Below are 26099 nucleotides of genomic sequence, written 5' to 3'. Positions count from 1 at the left end.
GTATAATTATTGTTACCTCATATTTTTTTCCAATACAAAAATTTTGAGGATAGGAATAGGACCCTTTAATCTTTAGAAAAAGAAAGTTTTGCGGATGAATATTTAGCTAAGCTTATTCTAACTATAATTGTTACCATGCTAAATATGGTAAGTGAGTTTTTAAGTTTTGAGAAAAATCTTACTTTACTCGAAAATGAGATAATATATTGTAGTATTATAGGATTTATGATTTTAGTAATTTTTTTTTTAAAAAAATGATATGTTTTGAGTATATGAATATATTGAAATTGTCAACTAAAACATAACACAACTAAACAAAACATGCTTAGAAAAAAAAGCTAACAAAAGCTACACGTGTCGATATACTTGATTACGTTGAACTAGAAATAAAGAAAGAAAAGAAAGGGGTTTGATATATTATTGAATTAAAAAGGAATGAAATAAAACCATTGACTTAAATCTTTAAGATAATTACTATTTAATCCAACTTGTTCCTATAAATATATTTAGATAATTATTATAGCATTTGAAAATGTAAAAGTCCATTTATTATTTAGTTTTTAATTGAGTTTTGATTGGAAGACCAACCAACCAAGAAGTAGCAAAAAATTTACTACAAAAATTTAGAATCCTTTTATCTTTCTTTCTTTTGTAAAACAGTATGTTTGACCTAACTTAACTTCTATTTATTTCTTTCAATTTAAATTCTCATATTTCACGTGTTTTTTATTTGTATTTTCCCTTTTTAGATATGTGTTCGATAATCCATTAAAATAAACTAGATTATAATCAAATCAACTTAAAATATATTTTATTCTCTATTTCTATAAATACAAAATTAGTTGTAATTATTTATTAAATATTAGTTGACGATTTATAAATATATTTTACGAAAAATTATATAAATAGAAATTTAATAATTTTGTAAAAATGTTTTGTTATATTTAAAAACTATTTTATATTTTATATATCTTAAAATAATTTTATAATTATTATTTTAAAATATTATATAAATTTTATACCATTCTAGTTAAGCTATTTCCGTCCAAGTAGTTTTTTTTTTTGGCTCATTTGTATATGTTTACGTGTTTCATTCTGTTGTACCTAAAATTGTATTTTTTCTCTCGGCGTCTTTGTCATTTTTTCCCAACATCCTTGTCATTGTCCATGTGCATATTTTTCTCTTCGAAAGGTCATTTTCGTTCTTTTTCTTTCCATATTACAGTATCAATAAATGGGATTTAAATTCGAACAAAAATGAAAATTAAACATGGCATTTTCAATGGGCCTATAATTAAATTCTATGAAATAAATTATATAAAAACAGAAAGTTCTTACTACATTTTTTTTTACACTTTCGAATACAAGTACAACTGTTTATTTTGAATCTATCTCAACTCAAAGTAAAGTTCTGCTATAGTTGTAAAATCCAAAAACAATTTTTTTTAATTTTAATAACAATTCCATTCTTTTTTTTTTTTTTTGTCTCGTACATTGCTAATTCTAGCTAGAAAATCTTTATACTGTGTGACAAAAAAAATTGGTTGATTATTCTATATAATTTTTTTCTTTTTATAGTCTTAGCCGATTGTGGTATGAATCTACTCCATTATGGTTGTGTATATTTATTCTCTCTTTAAGATTTATGTTTTAAAGAAGATTTGTAACGCCATCTTGGGTTTATAATTCATAAAAAAAATTGAAAAGAAATTAAGTGTATAGTTCCACGATCCTAAAAGTCATCATACAAATCATTCTAAATAAAGTCCAACAAGAAATCAAAAAAATGGTCAAAAATAGTAAAATTAACAAAAAAAAAAATTATAGTTGATGAAAAAAAATAAAAAATAAAAAATATATTTTTTGACGTAAATGATTTTCTGAATAATTTTTTTTTAATTAGGTGAAAAAAAAAACCCTAAAATTGGAAACAACTTTGGATAGAGGGAAAGAATAATAATAGAAAAGAAAATGAAAATCCAGGTTGGAGCGTATGGTTAGGGGTAATAAATAAAATTCAAATTTTGATTTGAGAAAATGAAGTAGGTGCAATGTATCTGCCCCGTCATCTCGCCTCATCCCAGCCGTCATCGTAGATTATCATCCTGCCCCCCCTTTCTTTCTTCTCTTCTCTCTTTTACTCTTTACCTATTTCCTTAACTTCCTTCTTCTCCTTCTCTCATCAACTTTCTTTCATTTTCTTCATGTAATTTAATTACCTTCTAAACAAAACCCATACTATTTTATTTATCTGTTTTTTTCTTTTTTTTTTTACTTTCTCCTTTCTCCTTCCTCCTTCCTCCTTCATTCTTTTATGTTTTTATTTTCAATTACCTTTTGAGAATTTGTTTCTTTTTCTTTTTGAGGTGGGCAGCTCTTGGCTTTTTGTGTGGCTGATGATGAAGCTAAGAATTTAAGTCAAATTCAATAATGTTGAATTGTTGTTTGTTTGTACTGATTATAAATGGAGCCTATTATATTGGTATGTGGGGGAGAGGATAGATCACAATTATTAATTATTGAAACTTATAATTTAATTTAAATATAGAAAAGAAACAAAATTTATTGAGATCTTAATTCCTCTAAAGTTTTGATACTCTTTTGTCATTGAATCAACTACAACATATAAATAAATATAACTCACCTATTGCCCAACCTATATTTTAGGGATTCTATAATTGTCACGTCGTTTCTAAGTGTTTACATAGACAAGTGTGACTTTTCAAGTGGGTGTGGAATTGCCTTAATGTACATATTTTGTTACTTTAATAATTGGAAATGTAATAGACAATAATTGACATCTTATTTTCATTCAACTATATTTGAATTGATTGATTTATTGACATAATAAAACATTGATTTCACTGACTAAGGTGTAATTTTAAAAGATTAGAAAAAACAATTATTTAATTTTATAGTAAAACTTTGTAGTAATTAAGGTTTGATTTAGTACATATCTAGAGACCAAATCTTTTTTTTTTTTTTTTTGTTTATCAAGTGTAGTTTATATCATTATCCACAATTCAAAATCATCAAACCCTAATATGTTATTGAATATTTATTGGCTACAACTAATTAAAATCTTAGGGAAAAGTTGCCTATCTTTGACTTGTTTAAACCATTTATTAAAGTTGGACAACGGTTTAATTATTTTACAATGGTCCTCCAATACACAAGCTAATAAATTAATAGAGTGGATTTCCTATGGCTCCATGTCACCAAATACAATTAAATCTTACACTATGTTTGTTTAAAATAGAACATGGATAGAGTAAATTGATAAATTTAACAAAGTTAACATTTTTAAATTGATAAATTTATATTAATATTTTCTTAAAATATTAATAATATGATATGAGAATAATGATTGAAAAGGGGGGGGGGGGGGGGCAAATTTAAAATAAATAAATAAATAAAAGAAGGACGAAAATAATATCCTATTAGGACCAAATTTCCAACGGCTCCCTTCCTTTTAATAATCGCTTTCCCCCACTGATATTCTAATACTTTTCCACCAAAAAAAAAAAAAAAAGGACAAAAGAAAGTTTTAACTTTTTCAAAAAAAGAAAGAAAATGAAAACCTTTTAATTAACACCAAAGATTGAATTCAAAAGTACCAAATTAAAATTTTTAAATGGGGTTGAATGATAAACTCATGTACTATCAATTTTAATGTTAAAAAAATTGCAAATGATTGAATGTATACTCTTTTTTCCGTTTACATTTATTATACGTATAAAAAAATATAAATCAAATATAAAAATAAATCATATAATCTTAATTAACAACGTTAAATGAAAATAAGAAAAATCAATATCTTAACCTTAATATATAGTTTTTTTTTTTTTTTTAATAAAAACACCCTTGTATATATATATATATACACACACATAGCTACAAAGGGTTAGAAAAGAAAAAAATAATAACTAGTTAATGGTGGATTTGAGGAAGGGAACAGAAATGTCGTGGGAGTTTCCTTTTAATATTTAATATATAATTATGAATTTGAGATTTCTTCTAGAAATTTCGTGGCTTCATGGAAGCTTCCTACTACAGCACTATTTTTCTAAATAAATAAATAGCTACCAAATCTTTTATTTTTTACGCCACCTTTACATTTTAGAAACCTCAAATCCACCAATTCCATAAATGCAATTTTTTAAAATATCCTCTTTTTTCTTTTTCATTCAAATCCACACTCTTTCTCATTGTTTTATTCTCTTCTAACCAAACAAATATTATATTCATACCTAATTTTCAAATTTACTCATAACCTTGCTTCTCGATAATATATGAAGGAGGTGATGATTAAGTCGATTTTTCAATCAAACTGTCACTTAATCAACCATGGTCGGTTTAGTAAATGTTCATGTCGACTGCGATCCTATATGAGTAAATATGGTTTAATTTTTTAGAATATTTTTTAAAATTCCTGATTTGGAACTTTCTCAAACTTATACCAAACGATCGATGGTTGATTTGATTTTCAATCTATCATGTTGTATCTGTAATAATATGTTTTTAAGTAAGATGTATTTTCAAGTGATTTTTTTATGACAATAAATTAATTTTGATGGCATCTTTTAAAAGTATTAAAATAAATATGTGAATGAATTTTTAATACCTTAAAGATATATTTTGAAGTGGTTAATTATGAAAATGACAAAGGGAAACTTTCGTGGTTTCATTAATTATCACTTCCGTCTATCATTTCCTCTAACCTATGGAATTTTATAATATGTAGTTTCTACAATTTATTCAATTTCTTCTAATTCCAATATATACTTTAAATTTTAATTAATTTCAATAAACTAAATTAGGTACAAAAATAACTTTATCTAATAATCCTCAAATCTCATGATGAATAGTTTTGGTTCATTTCTTAAATTTCAACCAAAAAATTTTGGTCTAATCTCTGGATGAAAATTAACAATTGTTTTGTTATAGATAGGTTTACCAAAATATAACTAGGTTGAGTAAAAAGTCTAAAGAGGTATAAGGTCTACAAACAGATAGTGCTCAATGGATGCTCAAAGGACTCATGAAAAAGGTTCGAGGGAGCCTTTAAGGTCTCGTAGGAGAACTTAGAGTGAGCTCGAAGAATCTACAAAGTGTTTAGAGTGAACTCAAAAAACGAACCTAGATGTAGCTCAATGAGTCTATGGTAGTCGAGTGGTAGCTTAGGAAAACTAAGTGAACTTAGAGCATGGTATTAAATTCACAACAACATGTCAATATTCATATCTATATTTTCACGTTATCACCATGAAGGGTAAATCGATATTCTCATTATATCACAAAAAGAAAATTCATAAAACATTAAAAAAAAAAAAAGGGAATGAAAAGAGATACTCTTGACAAATTTATGGTCAAGGTACTTCTCAAGAATAAATTTATATATTTTTTTATTTTATTAATTTTTTAAAAATAAAGTAAACTTAAAAGTTGAAAGAACTAAAATAGATTTGAAAGTTCATAAAGGAAACAAGATTCAAATAATGAAGGATATTGATGTAATCACTTATTTAAGTTTAATATTGGAATGAATGAAAAAACAAATAAAATTTTATTAGGATAAAGTTTTAGTGTTTACTTTTTGTATTAGTTTTAGATTAAATAAATGGAGTATAAAATTGAGGGTTGAAGTCAAAGGTCTGGAGGATCGATTTGGAGATTTTATTTCCTTCGTCATTACTTTTTTTTTTTTTTGAAACATCATTCGTCATTGCTTAACCCCAAAATTTATAAGTTTTTCAAACATTAGGTTCTTTTTTCTTTGGTCACTTTTTCAATGGAAGATAATAAAGATGTTAACGAGTTGCTGTTTGGTTGAAATTAAAATAAATTAATGTTTCTTTAACAAAATTAATCATCTTTTTTATACTATTTATTATTAACTGTAGAATTCGATAGATCCATTGATACACGTCAACATAAAAAATGAATCAATATTATCGTTATATTGCGAAAAAAGGACGATACATAGGTACAACATGTAAAAAGGAAATAAAACCTAAATAATGAATCAAGATGGAAGTAATGAATAGAAGAAAGCAGAGGGAGCTACCTGGCGCCGCCAATGGCAATGCCTAATATTTTCTCTAATTTTCAGTGTCTGAAATGTCAAACTAAGACTGCTGACTCAGACTATTTGAAAAGACAAAAAAAAAAAAAAAGAAAAAAAAAGAAGAACAACCACCCATCAATCTCTTTGTCCCTTTGCTTCCACACCACTAACTGTGTACCCAAAAACCAACAAACCAACCCCCCTCTTTTCTTTTTCTTCACAAAATTGATTTTATCAATTCCATTTTTTCCCATAATAAAAGACTAAACCCCAAAATTTTAGACAGTAAAACTCACTATATATTATAAAAGAAATTCAAAAGGTTTTAAATTTTAAATTCATCCAGAATTAATCCGACCTAAAGTTCAAAATTAAGGAGAATGAAATTCGTATTTTTTAGAAAAAAGAAGAAGAAGAAAAGAGAGGGAAAAAAAAGAGCCGTCTTTCCAGGAAGCTTCAAAAACATTGACTACGTGTAGTCCCAAAACCAAGAAGTTAAAAAAGAGTTGTCGTTTTCGAACAAAATACTATCCAATTCCACTATCCATTCTTTTGGGAGAGATCTATTAATTGAAATTCAATTCAGCCTTCCCACAAAAACTTTCATTCACCTTTTATATATATATATATATATACATATTTACTCCATAATTTGTTATTTAAAAATTTCAAAGTGCTTTCAAGGGGATCTGTATCTACACTGTGGCTCTCAACACATTGTCTTTTTCAATGTCCATTTTATATGTTTTCCTTCCCCCCCCCCCCCCCCTCCCCTTTTTGTTTTGTTTTGTTTTGTCTTGTCTTGTCTTGGGTTATAAACTATATAATTAGAAGAAAAGTTAGAATTTTGAAATTCCAATAACTCCATATTTTGTATGGGTTTTGTAATTGCCTGGAAGTAGCCCCATCTTGGCCTGGTAGCTTTCCCAATGTCGCCCTAATTCTCACACCAATCCAAAGCTTTACTTGTTATTTACTACTTTGGTAAATCTACTTTATCTTACTTCCTTTTTCCTCAAACGTCTTTTTAATCTAAAATATATATCAAAAACTTTTAATTTAAAATGAAGCAATAAAGGTGTAAGATTCTAGAATTAGGAGGATATAAAATTATTTGATTTAGAAAAGAAAACCGAAACCGTTTTCAAACAGAAAGGGAATACTAATAAGCGTATCAAAAACTCTCAACACTAATAAGCACCAATCATAGACATCCAAGAGAAAAGACAAAAAGGTTTAACAAAGCGTCACGTGAGGGACACGTGTTTAAGAGAGGAGTAAATTAGATTAGTCAATCGTACAATCCGACAAAATGAGGGGGATGATGAGCTGAGGTCAGCAAAATTACCCTCCATCCCATACGGCGGCTATGTCCCGAATTCACGCATGTGTTCATTTAATCTGCTCCTTTACCCAACGACGAAAACATTATAAATCAATTAAATATGAAACCATTTTTTGCACACTGTGAAATACTCTTTTACCCCTCAAAACCACACTCCTTTTCCCTTTTTACCCTTATCCATTTCTCTTATTTTTATATTCCTTTTCTTTTTTTTTTTTTACTTCAATATTCCGTATATATACCACTCATTGTGGGCTCAAAATTTCCTCCTCTAAACGACTGCCAAAACAGAGACACCACCTTCCTCCTCCTCTTCTTTTCAATTTTCTAAATTCTCAATCAAATTTCAATCCATGGATTACTCTGTATTCTTCTCCCCGGTTTCCGATTTCTCATCCGAATCATCCTTCGGTTCACCCGAATCCTCCTTCACCAATTTGGATCACAATTTTCTCCCTTTCAATGAAAATGACTCAGAGGAAATGCTTCTTTATGGCCTAATCTCCGAGGGGACATACGAATCCTCCGATACCAGTATCGGAACCGTGCAAGTGAAGGAAGAGGAAGTCGATTCCATCGGAGAAGAAAGCCCAAAGAAAGAGAGGGCTTATAGAGGAGTTCGCCGCCGTCCATGGGGGAAATTTGCGGCGGAGATTAGAGATTCCACTAGACATGGTATAAGGGTATGGTTGGGAACTTTCGATAGTGCCGAAGCCGCCGCTTTGGCTTACGATCAAGCTGCCTTTTCGATGAGGGGTGCTGCCGCAATTCTCAATTTTCCTGTCGACAGAGTTAGAGAGTCTCTCAAAGAGATGAACGGCGGCAGTGGCGGCAGCGGTAATAGTTTAGCCGAAGACGGTGGCTCTCCGGTGGTGGCGTTAAAAAGAAAACACTCAATTAGAAGGAAAGCCATAAGTAAAAAGAGCAAAGAGAGGGATGTGAGGATTCAAAATGTGGTGGTTTTGGAAGATTTAGGGGCAGAGTATTTGGAAGAACTTTTGGGATCTTCTCAAAGTGATAACCCTTCTTGTTCTTTCTAAAATCAAAATTATTATTATTATTATTATTTTTTCTCTTTTTTATTTCATCTCATTTGGGGATCTCTTAATTCTCTGTTAATATTTGTTTTTGTTGTCCCCTTCCTCTCTGTTTTCACCAAACAAGAAGAAAGATGAAGCTTCAAGTTGTAAAAGCTTAGAGAAAATGATCATATTGTTTAAAAATTTTGATCATATTCATAATCTTTTTTTTTTTTTCTTAGTCTTATTGTGAAGTAAGTAAGGGAAAAAAAAAAAAGTTGAGTAATCCATGTAGTTCTGGATAGGCTCAATTCTTCAAATATCTTGTTCCTTTATTTTTAATATACAATTATTAAACGAATGTTGGACAAGGAATAATGTAAACTTTTCTCTTATGTGGGTCACACGTGTGTACTATAAAATTGACTCTTCAATAATTATTTTCTTTACAAAACCTTTTTTTTTTTTTGAACATTTTTCTTATATTCTTTTTCCAAAGAAAATTCATGATTTAAGAAAAGTGAGTCACCATAGTAACTTTATTAACTGTAAAAACGGTAAGAACCAATCAATCAATCTTGAGAACTTTTATTCATAGTTTTAGAACCGTCTCATATTGTTATTTTATTGAATATTTTTTAAATGTATATGTAACACCTTGTAAGCCTTAGCTTATGTTAATAGATGTATGATTGTTTTCTATTTTATGCACATCAAAAATTCTAGATTGCATGGTTCAACATATATATTAATTCATTATTTATCATTTGAGTGTAATGTATACCTATATGTATTCTAACATGACCCCACCTTTTTATTCAAAATTCAAAATCAATTCCAATAATAGAAAAAAAAAATCATGCTAAAACAAGAAAAAATTCCCTTTCCACTCTTGAATTAAGCTAATAACTATGCTTATATGTGATTTTTCTCACTTCAATTCCATAATTCTAAATCGAAGGTACACATAAGTTAATTAATTAATTGATGAAGATATTTAGTATATAGACACTTTATTTGAATTGTATTATTTTGAAGGGAATGCTTAAAAAAATAATTTAAGGTTGGTTGGATAGAAAATGATTTGATTGAAAGTGAAGGGGGGAGAGAAGAAGGGTAATGTGTAGGAGTGGGAGAGCTCCACTTGGGGTAGAAAAATAATAATAATAATAATAATAATAATAATAATAATAATAATAATAAGGTACTATGAGGAAGCAAATTAGGGTATGAATTCAAGGGTTAAGGAAGGTTCCAGCTTGCTTCAATATTTCAATTCGGTCTAAGCTTATATCTACTTTCTAATGACTTTTTTATATACACATATATATAAAAACATAGAGATAAGGAAAAGAGATAATAATTGTCACGTTTAATATATATAATTTAGAATATGATCATGATATTGCGTGATATTTCTGATTTGTTGACTGCCTTCCCATAACCTTTCTACAACTACAAAGCAGAATCAAGATTGTCTTCCTCTTTTTTGCCTTTTTCTTTTTATCTTTGATTCATTTAGTTTCTAATATATATATATATATATATATATATATATATATATATATATATACATACTTTTTTATTAGTTTAATTAGAAAATATTAATAATATACTATATTGGTGAGACAAAAAGTAATTTCAAAGATGGGGAAATTGAAGGCCATGTGTAACAAGGACAATGGAAATTGTGAATGATAATTTTTCTTTGCAGAAATATCTCAAATTCTCACTCCTCAAAAAATGATATATATATATATATATATATATATATATATATTTTTTTTTTCTTTTTTTGAAATTGTGCTATTGCAATTGCAAATTAAAAAGAAAAACACAAAAATAAATAGTTGTAATACTTTTTTCGGATGATGGATTTTTGTTTAATGGTATATAGTACTGGTTTTGTGTTCTTATTAATATCGTAGAGCATGTAGTTATGATCAAAGGCATCGTATAATATGTTTTCATGATTATATCTTCCAAGTGAGTGTAAGGTGGTTTGATTTTTCTTTTTAATTAAAATGAATATATGTTTAAATTTTATAGTTAATACCATATTAGATAATACCAAATTTTATCTCAAAAGTAATTGATAATTAGAAAAAACAATTTATTTATACGATCTTTACTTTATTTTTTCTTTTTTAAACAAAGATTTTCGACTATTGTTTTTCTTTCAAGTCTTGTTGTCAACTTCTGAAAAGTACTTTCAAGTTAAGTTTTAAAATTTGAAGTTACTATTTTTATTTTTAGTTTTTGGAATTAAACTAATAAATACTTTTTCAACCTCCAAATTAAAACGTTGAGTTATATATTATCTATTAATGTTTGAGCAGACATCAATTTACACTTTAAACTATAAAGTTGTATCGTTTTAAACTCTAAAATAATTTAAATAGAGTTAGTACACTAAACTTAAAGTATAACTAATTGGAACGACCTAAAATTAGAGACATGAGCTTATTTTACGAGTTTGAAGTCCATACTCATTTTCCAATTTAACTTATGTGAGACAAATTATTATACTACGTAAAAGATCGAACAAAATGTCTAACCTAAAAGTTGGTACGTAGAATACTCTAAAAAAAAGTTTTATATTTGATTTGAATTCAAAAGCATCTAAATACAACCCTAAAGTGACTATTTTTCTTAACAACTAAACTATTTATTACCAATAAACTAACAATTTAGCAATAATTTGAATAAGATTTATTTTGAAAGGTAAAAAAGAGAGAAAAAAGATAGGCATAGTTATGAAGAAAGTTTGAATACGTTAACTCTTGTGAATATAGATTAAGTAAGTGCACAAATTTGTTTTACTTAAAAAGAACAACAAAACATTAAACCGAAGAAGGGATTAGGTTTTGTCTGATCCGGAAAAATAGGAACCTTCCAATTGAATCACGTGGTTATTGACTATTCAAGGTCAAAGTCTTGGTCAAAATTCAAACACAACTACTTGTAACTATAATAATAATAATAACAACACTAACAATATAATAAGGTACTAAATAACAATATATATATATATAACAACTAGTTATTAATTGAAACATACTTGCAATTAAGATCATATTATACTATCCATATGCGATAATTTTCTTTTTCTTTTGTTAGTAATTACTCTGTAACTATCTTATTATATAATTATGCTGTTATTATATAGGTGGATTTTCATTCATAACGTAATCTTTTCTTTTTTTTTCCAATTTCATTTTAATCCCCCAAAACAAAGATATTAGATATTTTATTTCATTATTTTTTGCACTTTAAAAGAATTGGAGTTAAATATAGAAGTTTAGTACTAATAGTTTTGTATAGGTCTTTAAAGAGGGAGGTGTTATGATATTTTTTAAATACATAGTTCGAGAAAATACAAATTAAAAATTTGTGGCCACGAAGGATAATTGAAAATGTAGCAATCTAAGCTAAGATATTAACAAATATGAATTTAGTTAAGATGTTTAAGGTACGCTTACTAGACTAAATAAAGATACTAACGAAATAACATAATACGAGACAAAAATTTACGATAATAATAAATTTCATATTCAATTCTAAAAATTATACTATATCCTAGTATGAATCTACCAAGGATAGAGTCAAGAATCTATTGTTTTGGATTTTGGTATATTTATAATTTTTTAAAAATATTGTTGTAAAGTTAATTATTAATTTTAAAAGTGTTATATATAAAGTTATCTTTAATTATATATTTTTTTTTGAAAAAAAATGAGAAATATAGAGTGCTTATTTTTGTGATTGTTATTATTGATTTTGAAAGAGATTTTATTAAATCCAAATTAAATGGTAGAATTCACAATATCTGGAATAACGATGTTTACAATCTTAAGAGGAAAGTAGCCACTTGAAATGAACGATTGGGCCTACATAGCAAGGCCCACAAGAAAATGGGCCAACCTATAATAGTATAGCAATTATAATGGGCCCACAAATTATAAGCCTTAATATATGGTATTTTAAAAAAATTTAAATATAACCAAGTTTATCCGTAATATATTTCTATCATCCACGATTTTGACCAATATTTGCAATATAGTATATCAGGAATGACTTCTATCATTATTGTATACTTAATTGTTTTTCAATATAATTGCTATCTATTTTATTATTAACCTAACAAAATAGAATGACTAACGAGCTATGTCAATTCTACGTTTAGGCCCATGGTGTCATGGTTGAAAATGATAGCCTCATTTTATACTTCTTCATCTTTTTAAGTGTAAAAGTGAGTTTAGTTACTATGAATTTGAAAATAAATTTTAACAAAGACATGATATTTTGAATTTAAGATGTTTAATCAATTTGTATCAATTTAGAACGTTAAGAATTTAAATCAATATTAACTATTAGTTTAAATTTTAAATTGAGAGAAACAAAAGTTGAAGGTTGGAATTGTTCCAGATAGTTCTTCATCATGAGCTAAATTTGTATAATATCGTAATTTAGGGTTCAATAATAATAAGTTTTAAGAAAAGCCTCCAAATTGATTTAAAGAGAAAAAAAACTTCTTTGGTGGTTATGGTTTTGCAATTTTCGCGGAAATAGTACCCGCGGCCGTAAGCGGCGGTGGGTGGTGAAAACAGAAACGCGCCACCATGGTGATCATGGAAGGTCGAAGAGTGCATACGAAGTTCTATGGGGTCCTCTCACAGCCTCACTTTAGAAATCTTCTTCTTTACCTTTCTTTCTTTAATGCCTCTTCCCCGTTTCCCTTTCTTCTTCAGATTTTTCTTTTAGGGGTTTCTCCCAATTCCACTCAATATTCTTCAATTCGAATATATTCTTCTTTTTTCCTCAATTGATCTCCCACCATTCTTTTCCATTTCACCAAGTGAGTTCTCAATCTAATGGCCAAACACAAATACAAATATAAATCTACACTTCATGTTCCATTTTGCTTCATTTTCAAACACCCTTTCTCTCCCATTTCCATTTCTTCTTCCCCATTTTTTCTTTCTCCAAGTCATTCTTGTTTTTCAAATCAACAAGCCCCTCAAGATCCAAGTACGTTGCTGCCTTTATTCTGCCTTTTTTTTTTTTTTTTTTCCCTTTTACTACTGTTGTCTCGTTTGATCTGAATGATTTTTTTTGTTTCTTTTTTCATTTGGATTGAAGCAGGAACTCTGAGATGGAATCTGCTACCCTTAATAGAATAATTAATAGGTTGGTTGAAATCGGGACCAGATCGGGGAAGCAGGTGCTGCTTTCTGAGGCTGAAATTACCCAACTATGCATGGCTTCCAGAGAAATTTTCTTAAGGCAACCTAATCTTTTGGAAATTGATGCACCTATCTATATCTGCGGTTTCTCCCTTTCCCCTTTCTCTTTTGATTTTCTTTGGTTTCTTGTTGGAATTATACTGCTCATGGCTACTATTGTTTTTTGGTTGCTCTGTTTGAAAAGTGTATATTGGCATACTAAACTTGAGAAGAACTAATCAAATATGCTCATTACGCACTAACAAATTTCAAATGGCCTACAAAGTTTCAAGGATTGGTCTAAGTTTTTTAGAAGCTGGGGTGGCTTTATTTTACCATTTATACCTCAACTTGTTGGCTTGCTTCAAGTTGAATTGGGGGAAAGGTTTTTCTTGTTTGAATAAAATGAAAAGACAGGGTCACTCAGTATGTAACACGCATGGGGGGAGACAGTGAGAAGGATTGACTGTTGAAATTGAAAACTATATCACTGAAATTCTAGACAGACGGTCCGACTCACATAAGACTAGAATGGGAAATTGGGGCTGATACATATAGAGCAATTGTACGTTTGTATGGGAATAAAATGAGTTGGTGTATCACTTAGCATACAAGTATTCGATATATTTTTGAGTATATACATTCAAGTGTGAACCATCTAAACTGTTATGTTCCCCATTTCTTCCTTCTCCCATGCCCACGTGCATGTTGAATGCTAGGGAGGGGGGTTTGGCCCATTGAGTTGAATCAATAAGTATGAGGTTAATATGCTGAAGTTGGGGTGTAGAGTTGTAGGTAGACGGAAAAGTAGAGTTTATATGTAAACGTTCAAAGTATAAAAAAAATGGAAATATGAAGTTAATAAATTTGCCACACTTATTAGCGGAGCTGAGTTGTCTACACCAAGTTACTAATTTAAGAAGCCAATGGGCCAAACGGCCCATAAGAAAAAATTCACCCCATTGGCATAGTTTGCACTTTGAAAGAGTGGTAATTATTGAACATACCGGTGGCGGTGGTTAATTGTCTTGAATCATAACCTGCCATTCATTCTAGTGCCATTGAGGAAACATGAGTGTAAATTTTATCTGATTCATTATTTAGTTGAAACAAGTCGTTCATTGTGTACAAATGACTGAAATTTAGTTTCCAATGCCATGCAGGGGATATCCATGGCCAGTTTTCTGATCTTCTAAGACTTCTCGAATTTGGTGGATTTCCTCCTCATTCGAACTACTTGTTCTTGGGGGACTATGTGGATCGAGGAAAGCAGAGCATAGAAACGATCTGCCTCCTCCTTGCATATAAAATAAAGTATCCTGAAAACTTCTTCCTTTTGAGGGGAAACCACGAATGTGCATCTGTAAACCGTATTTATGGTTTTTATGATGAATGTAAACGTAGGTTCAATGTCAAACTGTGGAAAATATTCACGGACTGTTTCAACTGTTTACCTGTGGCTGCTCTAGTTGATGAAAAGATACTGTGTATGCATGGTGGGTTATCTCCTCACCTTGACAGGTTAGATCAGATTAGGAATTTAAAGCGCCCTGCCGATGTTCCAGAATCAGGTTTACTCTGTGATCTTCTTTGGTCTGATCCAAGTGTAAACACACGTGGCTGGGGACCGAATGAACGAGGGGTTTCATACACCTTTGGTGCAGATCGAGTAGCAGAGTTTCTTCGAAAACATGATCTTGATTTGATTTGTAGAGCTCACCAGGTGTGAACATGCTTATTCAACTTTATAGCCTGCAATGCAAACAGTTGCACTGAAAGCCTTCTGTTTCAATACGCAGGTCGTGGAGGATGGGTACGAGTTTTTTGCAAATAGACAACTTGTAACTTTGTTTTCTGCTCCAAACTATTGTGGAGAGTTTGACAATGCAGCTGCAATGATGCATGTGGATTCAAATTTAATGTGCTCTTTCCAAATACTAAAACCACCTGAAAAAAAGCCAAAGTTTGGGTTTGGCAGCATCTCGTCGGGGCGATATGGTGGTACAAAAAAAGTAAAGGTGAGTTCATTATCTAATGGGAACTGATTAAAACGAAGGTTGATTCACTTGTCAATAAGTTTGAAAAAGCTCTAATCTTTTCCCATTTTCCCTTCGCAGTCGTTTCTTGGCTCAATCGGGTGAAACTTTTTAGCTTGTTCAAGTTTGTTTGGTTGGTTCCGAGGTTTACCTCCTTGGATGAGTTTTGATCTCCCGTGGCTTCTTCTTACTGAAATGTGACATCTGATACAGGCTTTCCACCATTTTAGTGTAACAAATGGTATGTAGTTATTTTGACAAGAATTCATGCTTTTTTGCCCTTTTCTTACTTGTGGGTTCACTAAAGCATCTATTGAGAACAAAATAATTAGAAAAAGACATGATATTTTCGTCTTTTTATCTTTATGATTTTTCGAAGTCAAGTACTGCAAGTGGGCCTTAATGGTTCCAATTGCCGATCTTACGACAGTTCTTGGGTTGGCTTGACCCAACATGTTATCCCCGAATATGAGGGGAGTTGTGAAGAATAGCTTTGAATAAATGACTGAAATGGAAAATGACTAAGAATGTTCATTATTTGAAAGTTTAACCACTGCTAAAATTTGATTGATAAAAAATTGCCACTTCAAATATGGATTTATTACTATTATATTTCTTGACGAAGAGTGTGGAAATAGATTCAAACATCTATCCTTTAAAATACAAAATAGCTAACAATATTAAAACTATGAAATTTGTTTTAGGCACAATTCACCCTCTTTTTTGCACGTATAAGCTGAATAAAAAGTTTAAGATAAATTTGTAATTTTAAAAAAGTGTCTAATAGACATTTAAACTGTCCTATACCAATTCACCATTGATTTCTTTTCTAAAAAAATTGAATATATAAGAAATCTTATAGGCTTAAAATTAAAAGTCTAAATACTCATTACACACAAAGTTTAGTAACTTGTTATACATAAAATTAAAGGTGGTAGGTATATTAAACAACTTTACCTTTTCCAAACTCTGATGCTCCTCCTATATCAGAATTCGAGTCTTGTTCAACTGTGCCCACAAACCTGTACATGCCCTTTCAGTATCGATTTCGAAAGAGCCAAGAAAAAGGAGATAAACTTGAAGGTTTATGGCTAAACTTATAATTTAAGCTGAATTTTTAACATGCATAATACAACTCGAATAGTAAAATAGCAGGAGGATGGGGGAAGTAACCATCCTCTTGCTACTGTAAATATTGTTTTTGTAGTTTACAATTAGTTGCGGTGCTATTCCAAAATTCAAGGTACTTGTAATTTTATTTTCATAAAATTTTAAATTATTTGCTATAAAATTTAGTATTTCTTTTCTAAACTAAAATAGTTTACCTATGCTATTATAACTCAAATTAAACTAATCTATTATTGTAAAACCCAATTACAATAATCTAGGAAGGTAAATAACCAACATCTTACTCTCAATGCCTCTTGAATTTGTATAGCAAAATTGTCGAACAATTACTTAGTTGACAAATTGGCATAAAAAGCAAAGTGTTTTTTTCTAAAAAAAAAAAAAACTTATTATTTTTCTAATTAAATATTACCAAAAGAAATCTAAAAAAGTCAACAAAAGAGATAACAACAATGACTTAAAAAGAAATAAAAATTAACATTGAAATATTTGAAATAGCGTGTACAAATATTGACATTAAAAGCTCAATTAGTTTACGTTAGATTATTTTTTAGGTGCAGAATTTTTGACTTTCCCTTTTCGGCCTATATATTGTATTTAAAATTTTTAAAATCGTATAAACAAAGAACTTGCTTTCTACGTGATGAAGTAAAAAAAAAAAAAAAAACTTATTTATCAAAATAAAATTAAAATAAATATTATCATAATAACAACAAAAATATGTTGCTGTTTTGTTTACAAAATAATAATAATAATAAAAGTAAAATAAACAACTAAATAAAAATCATCGAATAAAATATATTGCCATGATCGGACGTCGCTTGATATTATTGCACGATGTGTAACATATTAGCCGTCGATATAGAAAAGTTGACATTCTTACGATGACACCCCCACTCTTCTCCTCTCTCCACTATTCAACTAACCATGACGTTAAATTTGGGGATTTCCTTTTTCTTTTGTGATTTTTTAATTTTAGTTTCCTTTTATATAATGTACCATCTCATTGACATTATATAAATGTCACATCCTCTCTATTTTTTTTTCTTCTTTTTGTCTTTAAAAGTCTTTTATGAAAAAATAATAAATAAAAAAATTCATTTTCTTGAAACGTAAATATTTTTTCTATTTTATTTTTTATCTTTTTCAAAACTTAAAATAAGAAGAGTATCAGTTTAAGCAAAATTGAATAAAATTAAAATATATGTTTTCCATTAACAAATTAGAAATTAAAGACCCCTCCAAATCCAATTCTTTAGAATGAAAGAAAACAAATTTATTTGGGAAGCTTTTCTTAAAAATATATTATTTGAAAAAAAAAAAAACAAATTCAAAATGCATGATTGATTGATCAAGCCCCCAATTTCTTTTTCCAAAATATTTTTGTTTCTGGTTTTAAACTTTGTTTTAAAAAATAGTCTCAATTTGTTTTTTTTTCCTTTTACGGGGCGTTCGTAAGAATAGCAACAAATTTTATAATAATAAGATTTATGTTACTGTATTTTCAAAATTGGAAAAGTAACAAATTTAATAATTATATTTTATATACACTAGAGGTATAAAAGTCCATTTTCAGGTATATATTTGGATTAAATCTATCTATTTATAAAATTTACTAATTACATTTTCTGATATTTTTCTTTATGTTTTCTAATTTAAATATTGAAAATATATTAATTCTAGAAAGTCAACCGATACTATTAGTTTCTTTTCAAAACATAACCTTATAGTTTTTATCTCTAAACTACATATTTCATATAATTTTATCCACAAAAGTGGCCAAAATATTTAAATTACGTCCTCACATTTTATTTTATTGTTATTTTAAAATCATACCGTATGTTTTTTCTTCCTAAAAACAAAAACATAGATAGTTAAGAAGAGAGGATAATATAATTTAGAAAAAAAAAGTCTAAATTTAACGCAAAACCATTTGTATCTTTAACTAAACCAATACGATTAAGACATTTATTACTATTTTAAAAATTGATGTTCATATTTAAATCTCCACCAATAACTTAAAAAAAAAAAAAGATTTTTAATACAATAAAATAGAAGAACATAAATAGATATACGTTGGGCTATATATATATATATAAATTAATTAAAGTAGGGAGAGGTATAGTGATATAATGTTAACTTAAATAAATTTATGAAAATAAAAAGGATATTTTGACATTATAAATTAGTTTAATTTCTACCTTGCAAGAGGGATTCTTTAAGATGAAGTTCTGGTTCACATGACAAAGTAAATATTTTATTATCATACAATATTCTCCAAATTTTTTAGTTAGATATAGTGGAAATGTGAGGTAGTAGAACAGCCGTATACATGATGTATATCATAAAAATGTCAACCCGCTGACTTTCATTCTTTTTCTTTCTTTATTATTTTGAACCACATGTCGGATAAGGTCAACGGAGTCACAATCTCCCTAAATAATAACTCCTTGTTCTTAGACCAACCGTTAGATAATAGCAATAACCAAAAGGGCTAAACTAAGCATATAGTTTAATGATAATTAACATAAATTCTCTCTCGTTTGAAGCAATTAGATGTTCGATTCTCATTTTCATACTTTTGTTGTGCTAACAGATAATAATAGTCATGTGCACAAGTAATATTTAATTAACACTAGCAAAAAGCAAAATTTGATCCGAAATAAAGAGATGTAGATCCAAATAAGTCCTTGGTGTACGATGACTTGATTGATATATGATTAAAGTTTAATGTATGGAGGATTGTTATTAGAATAATTTTGTGCAAAGAAGTAAATTTGGTATTAGAATTGAATAATTGGTAAAGGCGTGCAGTGCACAAACCAAAATTGACAACTGGATGGGAATAGCAATTAAGATTAAGAGTGGGAACTCAAACAATCTGTAGAGAAACTGATTAGCCAAAATTAGCAATATATTTATTATACCAATTAAAATCTGATTAATAATTTTTTACAACTATTTCTTTTCTTCTATTTTATTCCTAATTGAGAAGAGACATTAAAATATTGAAAGTACTTGGGGGGATATACCAAAAAGATGCTAAACTTATTCTCCCAACTCAAATTCTCACTACAATATTTAAACTACAACTTATCCCTAAAATCATCTCATTCCCTTCCAAATTTCTTCCTCCCCTCCAACTTTGGTAAGTATTACTTTAATATAATAGTTGTTCTTTATCTCTCCTTTTCCTTTTTTCTTACTTTCAAAAATCTTTCCTTTTTTAACCTTATTTTCCATCTTTACACTTTCAAAATTTACTAATTTCTTTCATTTTTCCCTTGCAAAATTTAACATATTGCTACTAAATTTTTTCGTTAGAAGTGGCAAAAGAAAAAAAAAAAAAAAGTTATTTACTAATCTTTTAAATTGTTGTTTAATTAGGAACATTTAAAATATTGAGTTGATTACTGTAGCGATTAGAATTTAATCTATGTGTTTAATAATAGTTTGTTTTAGTCTAGTTAGAATTATATTTATTTTTTGTGCAAATTATTTTTTGTTTGGATAGATTGGAGAGTAAACAAGACAACGAATGAAGAATTTCAAATAATACTACTTTAATTTAATTATAGATTATGATAGTTAAAAACAACAACTGTTGTAATTGAACAACTAATAGACTATATAAATTAGTTGACAAAAAAAGTTTTGTATTTTTCGAAAGCAGGATTGAATATTTGAAATCAACAAAATGACACAAGGGTTGGGAGTTCTAAATGCACTTGATGTTGCAAAGACCCAATGGTACCATTTCACAGCCATCATCATAGCCGGAATGGGGTTCTTCACGGATGCCTATGATCTTTTCTGCATTGCGGTGGTCTCGAAGTTGCTCGGTCGGATATACTACTACACGCCGGGGTCCACTCGACCGGGATCACTTCCGCCAAACGTCTCGGCAGCAGTGAGTGGGGTGGCGCTATGTGGAACATTGGCGGGGCAGTTGTTCTTTGGGTGGTTAGGTGACAAGATGGGGAGGAAGAAAGTGTATGGTATAACGTTGATTCTGATGGTGATATGTTCATTTGGGTCAGGGCTAAGTTTTGGACATTCGGCAAAAGCAACAATGACCACTTTATGTTTGTTTCGATTCTGGCTTGGGTTTGGGATTGGGGGCGATTACCCACTTTCAGCTACAATCATGTCTGAATATGCCAACAAGAAAACACGAGGGGCTTTTATAGCTGCTGTTTTTGCCATGCAAGGTTTTGGAATTCTGGCTGGCGGAATCATCGCACTGATTGTTTCAGGTACTTAAGTGGATCTTTCAAAACTCAAAAAAAAAAACAGAGTGTATATATATATATATATATTTAAAAAGTTAAAAGAAATCTAATATATAATTATAATAATAAGTTTTCAAATATAATAAAATGAACCAAAATATTTATAAATATAAAGAAAAATATTATTGCCAATCAATATAAATTGTGTGTACTCATAAACAATCTTAAAATTGAGCATTAGTAAAAAGGAAAAAAATTACTTGGATGTCAACGATCGAACAAATATCTAAGTATCTTTTTGTGTATTTATGGGTTGTATTCATGTTTGTGCAATTTACACAATTTGTCCGGGTAAAAACAATAAAATTTTAACTCCAAATTAAATGATTTATAGTAATGTTATAATAATAACTTTTGATGTGGGATTGCAGCTGCATTCAACAATAGATTCTCAGCACCTTCATATGAGAGTGACCCAGTGGGATCAACCGTACCGGAGGCAGACTACGTATGGCGCATCGTTTTAATGTTTGGTGCCATTCCTGCAGGAATGACATACTATTGGCGTATGAAGATGCCCGAAACGGCCCGTTACACCGCTCTAGTAGCAAAGAACGCCAAACAAGCTGCAGCGGACATGTCGAAAGTGTTACAAGTAGAGGTTGAGGCAGAAGAAGAGAAGTTAGAGAAAATAGTAAATACAAGCAAAAATAACTTCGGCTTGTTTTCAAGGCAATTCCTCAAACGGCATGGCCTACACTTGATTGGAACCACAAGCACTTGGTTCTTATTAGACATTGCGTTTTATAGCCAAAACCTTTTCCAAAAAGACATTTTCACTGCAATAGGTTGGCTCCCTCCCGCTAAAACCATGAGTGCTCTTGAAGAGTGCTTCCGTATCGCTAGGGCGCAAACGCTCATTGCTCTTTGTGGGACCGTGCCGGGCTATTGGTTCACCGTGGCTTTGATTGATATCATTGGTAGATTCACCATCCAATTAATTGGGTTCATTATGATGACTATTTTCATGTTTGCCATTGCCTTCCCTTACAACCATTGGATTTTAAAAGAGAATCGAATTGGGTTTCTGGTCATGTATTCTTTAACATTTTTCTTCGCAAATTTTGGACCTAACTCTACTACTTTCATTGTTCCGGCTGAAATATTCCCGGCTAGGCTAAGATCCACGTGTCACGGAATCTCCGCTGCCGCTGGCAAAGCTGGAGCAATTGTTGGTGCTTTCGGGTTCTTGTATGCAGCACAAAATCCTGACCGTACAAAAACCGACCCAGGCTATCCACCGGGTATTGGTGTTAAGAACTCTCTCATTGCACTTGGTTGCATCAATTTCCTTGGTAGTGTGCTTACCTTGTTGGTGCCGGAACCTAAAGGAAAATCGCTTGAGGAGTTGAGCGGTGAAAATGAAGGGCCGGAGGTGGAAGCCGTTGGCCAACAACAAGTGTGATTTATTATATGTTTGTGTTTGGATATGAAAACTACTCTTTGTGATATTTTGTGAGATTGATGAATAATGTGCAAGGGGATTGGGAATACATCATGGGGTATTATTTTGGTTTTTGATTATTATATTTTGTGTATTTGGGTCAAATTTGTGTTATATACTTGTTCTTTATTTTTTTTCACGTAACTTTTTTACTAATTAATTAGAATATATGACTTTTATTCTCCATGATACTTTTGTTTGCTTGTATAAAGGATTCAATTGTTTTTGTTCTATAATATACGGTATCATCTTGGTTTGTTTTTTAGAGTCTCACAATTCACCTCAAAAATTAAAATTAAAATGATCAACATATATCTTTTAATAATATTTTTCTTACACCAACGAGAGCTTAACTCAACTGACATTAAACTGAGAACCAAAAGATCTTTAAAATTCTTGCAGTCATCCGTAGTAAAACAATAATAATAATTATGATACTTTCTTTACAAAATTTATGAAAACAAGAGTTAGAAGTGAATATTGTTTAAAAATAGATTAAAATAAAATAAAGCTATCTCTAACCAAAGAAAAAAAAAAAGAGAACTAAATTTCATATGTTTTATAGTTGGGCTTTGGAATAGAACAGTAAGCCCATTCCTTTTACGCTTTATCCCCGCAAACTGGGCCGGGCCCATTTATTCACGAGAAGTGAAAATTATTATTATAAGAAATTAATTTTAGGGTTTTGTTGTTATGGACAAACAAACAAAAATCTTCACTCAAATTTACTTACCACTATAATTCTATTTAATTTCTTTAGATGAGTATTTTTTTTTCTTTTTTGAGGCAAACATAACACAATAACTAAATATAATCACATGAGAAATCCTTATTAGAAAGTTGGAAAAAGAATAGTGTATAGAAAAATATTTTTCTAAATCCAAGAGAAATCTTAAACCCCTTCTAGACGAGGTTAAAACTGTGAATTCATTACTAGCGTGTGCGATGAATACAAGATGTATGAATATATCTAATTCCTTAATTCTTATCCATATTATATTTCTCAAACACCACTGTGGAATAATAATCACATGCATGTGAGAGAAAAACGCTACCAAAAAAGAAGGAAACTCCTTTTATTTACTAAAGGATGGGATTATCTATAATAAGAAAAGTCGAGATTTAACATTTCGTTTTATGTCAATAATATTACTAAAATAATTGTTTTACTTAAGTTTTGATAGAAATATCAACCAAATTTTAATATCAATTAATTTTTATTATAATTTGTCTTGCTATGAATTCTTTTTTATTTGTTAAAAAATATGTTGATAATTTTTTGATGGATTTAAATGTACAAAAATATTATATTATAAATAATTATTTATTATAAAAAGATGAGAAAGAGGTAGGAAGAGAAGAGTTTTGATGGATTGGATGAAAAGCATGTGGGGGAGAAAGGCTACAACAGACAAAGAAGAAAACACATCCAATATACTATTTTCAACACATTGACTTTTGGCCATCCATATTTCATTTTCAACTCCAAATGCCTTTCCTTTTATCTCATCCAAATAACAACTTAGCTATGTCACAATTACCAATCAATAATTCAAATATATTATAATCATTATGATCACTTCTCTATCTTTTTAGAGTTGATCAACCAAGGAGATAATGAATTTTAAATATACTATATATAAGTTAATGTTTAAAACCTAGTTTTTATTGTTGGGTTAATTTTGCTCGACACATATTCTACCTACAAAACAATAATTGTCATGAATTTCATAAGTTAACTGTCATGAAGTTAATATAACTTTCGATACCCTTAAACTCCTTTGTCGTCGATATCCTCTTCGATCGACATGTTACATCACCTATGTTTCCTTCTTTATGTCTTTGTCAAACCTACTTTTTTTAGTTTTATTGTTGCTTAGTCCTCTTCCTTCTTCCATATTTTCTTTTGGAAAAAAATAATTCACAAAGTTTTGATTTTATAACTATGTGACTTTTTTTCTGTTTCGAAATTCGTGCTTTCACGATTTCTTCACCCTTTGTGTCAACTTTTCTTAGACATATCAATACTTCAAAAATAAAAACCATTTTTTCTTAAAAACATTGTTTAAATTTTGAAAAAAAAAAATCTAAAAGGTAAATAACAAAAACAAATTACACTTATTTTTCAAAACAAAAAAGAGAATCTCATTTTATCAACCAAATGTGAGTTAATGATTCAAGTTTATGGTATTTTATGGTTGATTATTTCATTTTCACGCCTAAGAAGATGATAGCTTCCACATTACACCACACGTGTTGACATATATCAATTAAAAAACATGATATATCCAACCAATTTGTGCTCAAATGGAAAACTCTGACCTAACCCTTGGGAATAATTTCGATTATAGTCAACATAAAATGTGATTTTGCACTTTCATTTTTTTCATCTTTTATTAAATTTGTACGATTTTTAGTCGAGAAGTTTGAATTTGCATTCTTTGCGTGGGATATAGAGGAATCAAATTATATTTTTAATTAAACAAGAATCTAAAAAAAAATACACATGTAATGCATTTTAAATTTCAAATAAGAATCGTTAGAAGAATTATTAGTTTTATACTAATAGAAATTAATTATATTGTTAGATTAACGTTAGTTACATTGAATTCAACTTATCTAATCGATATCTATTTTTAAATTTTAATTTTATTCATTATTTTAAGGTCGAAGGAATCTTTTGATTTGACTTTGTAATTAAAATTTTCAACACACAATGCCAGATATATATGGGAACATGTCATACTTTTATAGCATTAGAAACACACTTTCAGTTTAAAATTAGTCATGGGGAATAAAAATGCAAGAAGCCCTCGTAGTCTAAACTCATGATTTTAATTATTTTTCAAACTTGTTGGAATACTTAATTGTATAAAGAAACCTTTTCTAGGGGGCCAATTGAAAATAGGTCCAAGTTAAAAATAAAAATAAAAAAAGAAAAACAAATTTAAATAAGTTATCTTTCCAAAAATATAATAAAAAATAAATTCGAAAATGAAAAAAATCTACGATCTTAATAAAAAAAAAATATTTTATATTTAAACGATCTTGACAAAAGAAAAAGAAAGACGATAGAAATAAAGAAAAAAAAATAGTAGAGAAAGAAGAGAAGAAAGACGATAAAAAGGTAGAGCAAACTTGAAATATTAAAAAAAAAAACCACGACTTTTTCATATTGTTACATGAGCGATAAATCTTTTGACAATTTATTATATTTATGAAAATTTCTCTTTAAATGATTATCATGATAATAATTTTATTAACAATAAATTATAGACTAATATTTTTTATATGATCTATCAGTAATAAATTTTACTATATTTATAAATTTTTAAAATATTACTATATTTGATAATACTCAATGAATTTCAATCTTTTTGATACCATCATTCTCTAAAATTATAAATTTGACATGATGTTAAAAATGAAATCGAAAAAGGGTATAAATTGATACATTTTCTTAGAATATGAAAGGAATTCATGAACTTCCGAGCATGCTCTCAAAAGTCAAATATGCCTCTTGATTATGAAATTTTTCTTTTT

The 26099-nt window shown here is 29.1% G+C and overlaps 3 protein-coding genes across 5 annotated transcripts; all 3 read left to right on the top strand.

Moving 5' to 3' along the window:
* Positions 1-7551: 7551 nt before the first annotated feature.
* Positions 7552-8671, top strand: LOC103483599 (ethylene-response factor C3). Its single transcript, XM_017043433.2, has one exon. The coding sequence runs from the start codon at positions 7766-7768 to the stop codon at positions 8450-8452; it is 687 nt and encodes a 228-aa protein (XP_016898922.1). The 5' UTR covers positions 7552-7765; the 3' UTR covers positions 8453-8671.
* A 4263-nt stretch (positions 8672-12934) lies between these two features.
* Positions 12935-16052, top strand: LOC103483598 (serine/threonine-protein phosphatase PP1 isozyme 3). 2 transcript variants are annotated; one of them, XM_008440310.3, is made up of 5 exons: positions 12935-13462; positions 13577-13761; positions 14820-15379; positions 15456-15674; positions 15774-16052. In XM_008440310.3, the coding sequence occupies exons 2-5, from the start codon at positions 13587-13589 to the stop codon at positions 15795-15797; spliced, it is 978 nt and encodes a 325-aa protein (XP_008438532.1). In that variant the 5' UTR covers positions 12935-13462; positions 13577-13586; the 3' UTR covers positions 15798-16052. The 2 variants fall into 2 exon arrangements, with proteins under 2 accessions (XP_008438532.1, XP_008438533.1); XM_008440311.3 differs by having other exon boundaries at positions 12949-13462; positions 13574-13761.
* A 3881-nt stretch (positions 16053-19933) lies between these two features.
* LOC103483597 (probable inorganic phosphate transporter 1-3) lies at positions 19934-22738 on the top strand. 2 transcript variants are annotated; one of them, XM_008440308.2, is made up of 3 exons: positions 19934-19968; positions 20491-21076; positions 21484-22738. In XM_008440308.2, exons 2-3 carry the CDS (start codon positions 20518-20520, stop codon positions 22515-22517), a joined length of 1593 nt encoding a protein of 530 aa, XP_008438530.1. In that variant the 5' UTR covers positions 19934-19968; positions 20491-20517; the 3' UTR covers positions 22518-22738. The 2 variants fall into 2 exon arrangements, with proteins under 2 accessions (XP_008438530.1, XP_008438529.1); XM_008440307.2 differs by having other exon boundaries at positions 19942-19968; positions 20494-21076.
* The last annotated feature ends 3361 nt before the right edge of the window (positions 22739-26099 follow it).

This window comes from Cucumis melo, chromosome 6 (assembly GCF_025177605.1).
Source record: "Cucumis melo cultivar AY chromosome 6, USDA_Cmelo_AY_1.0, whole genome shotgun sequence".
Lineage (NCBI taxonomy): Eukaryota > Viridiplantae > Streptophyta > Magnoliopsida > Cucurbitales > Cucurbitaceae > Cucumis > Cucumis melo.
Note: the sequence above shows the minus strand (reverse complement) of the source record. Positions and strands in the feature narration are given on the sequence as shown.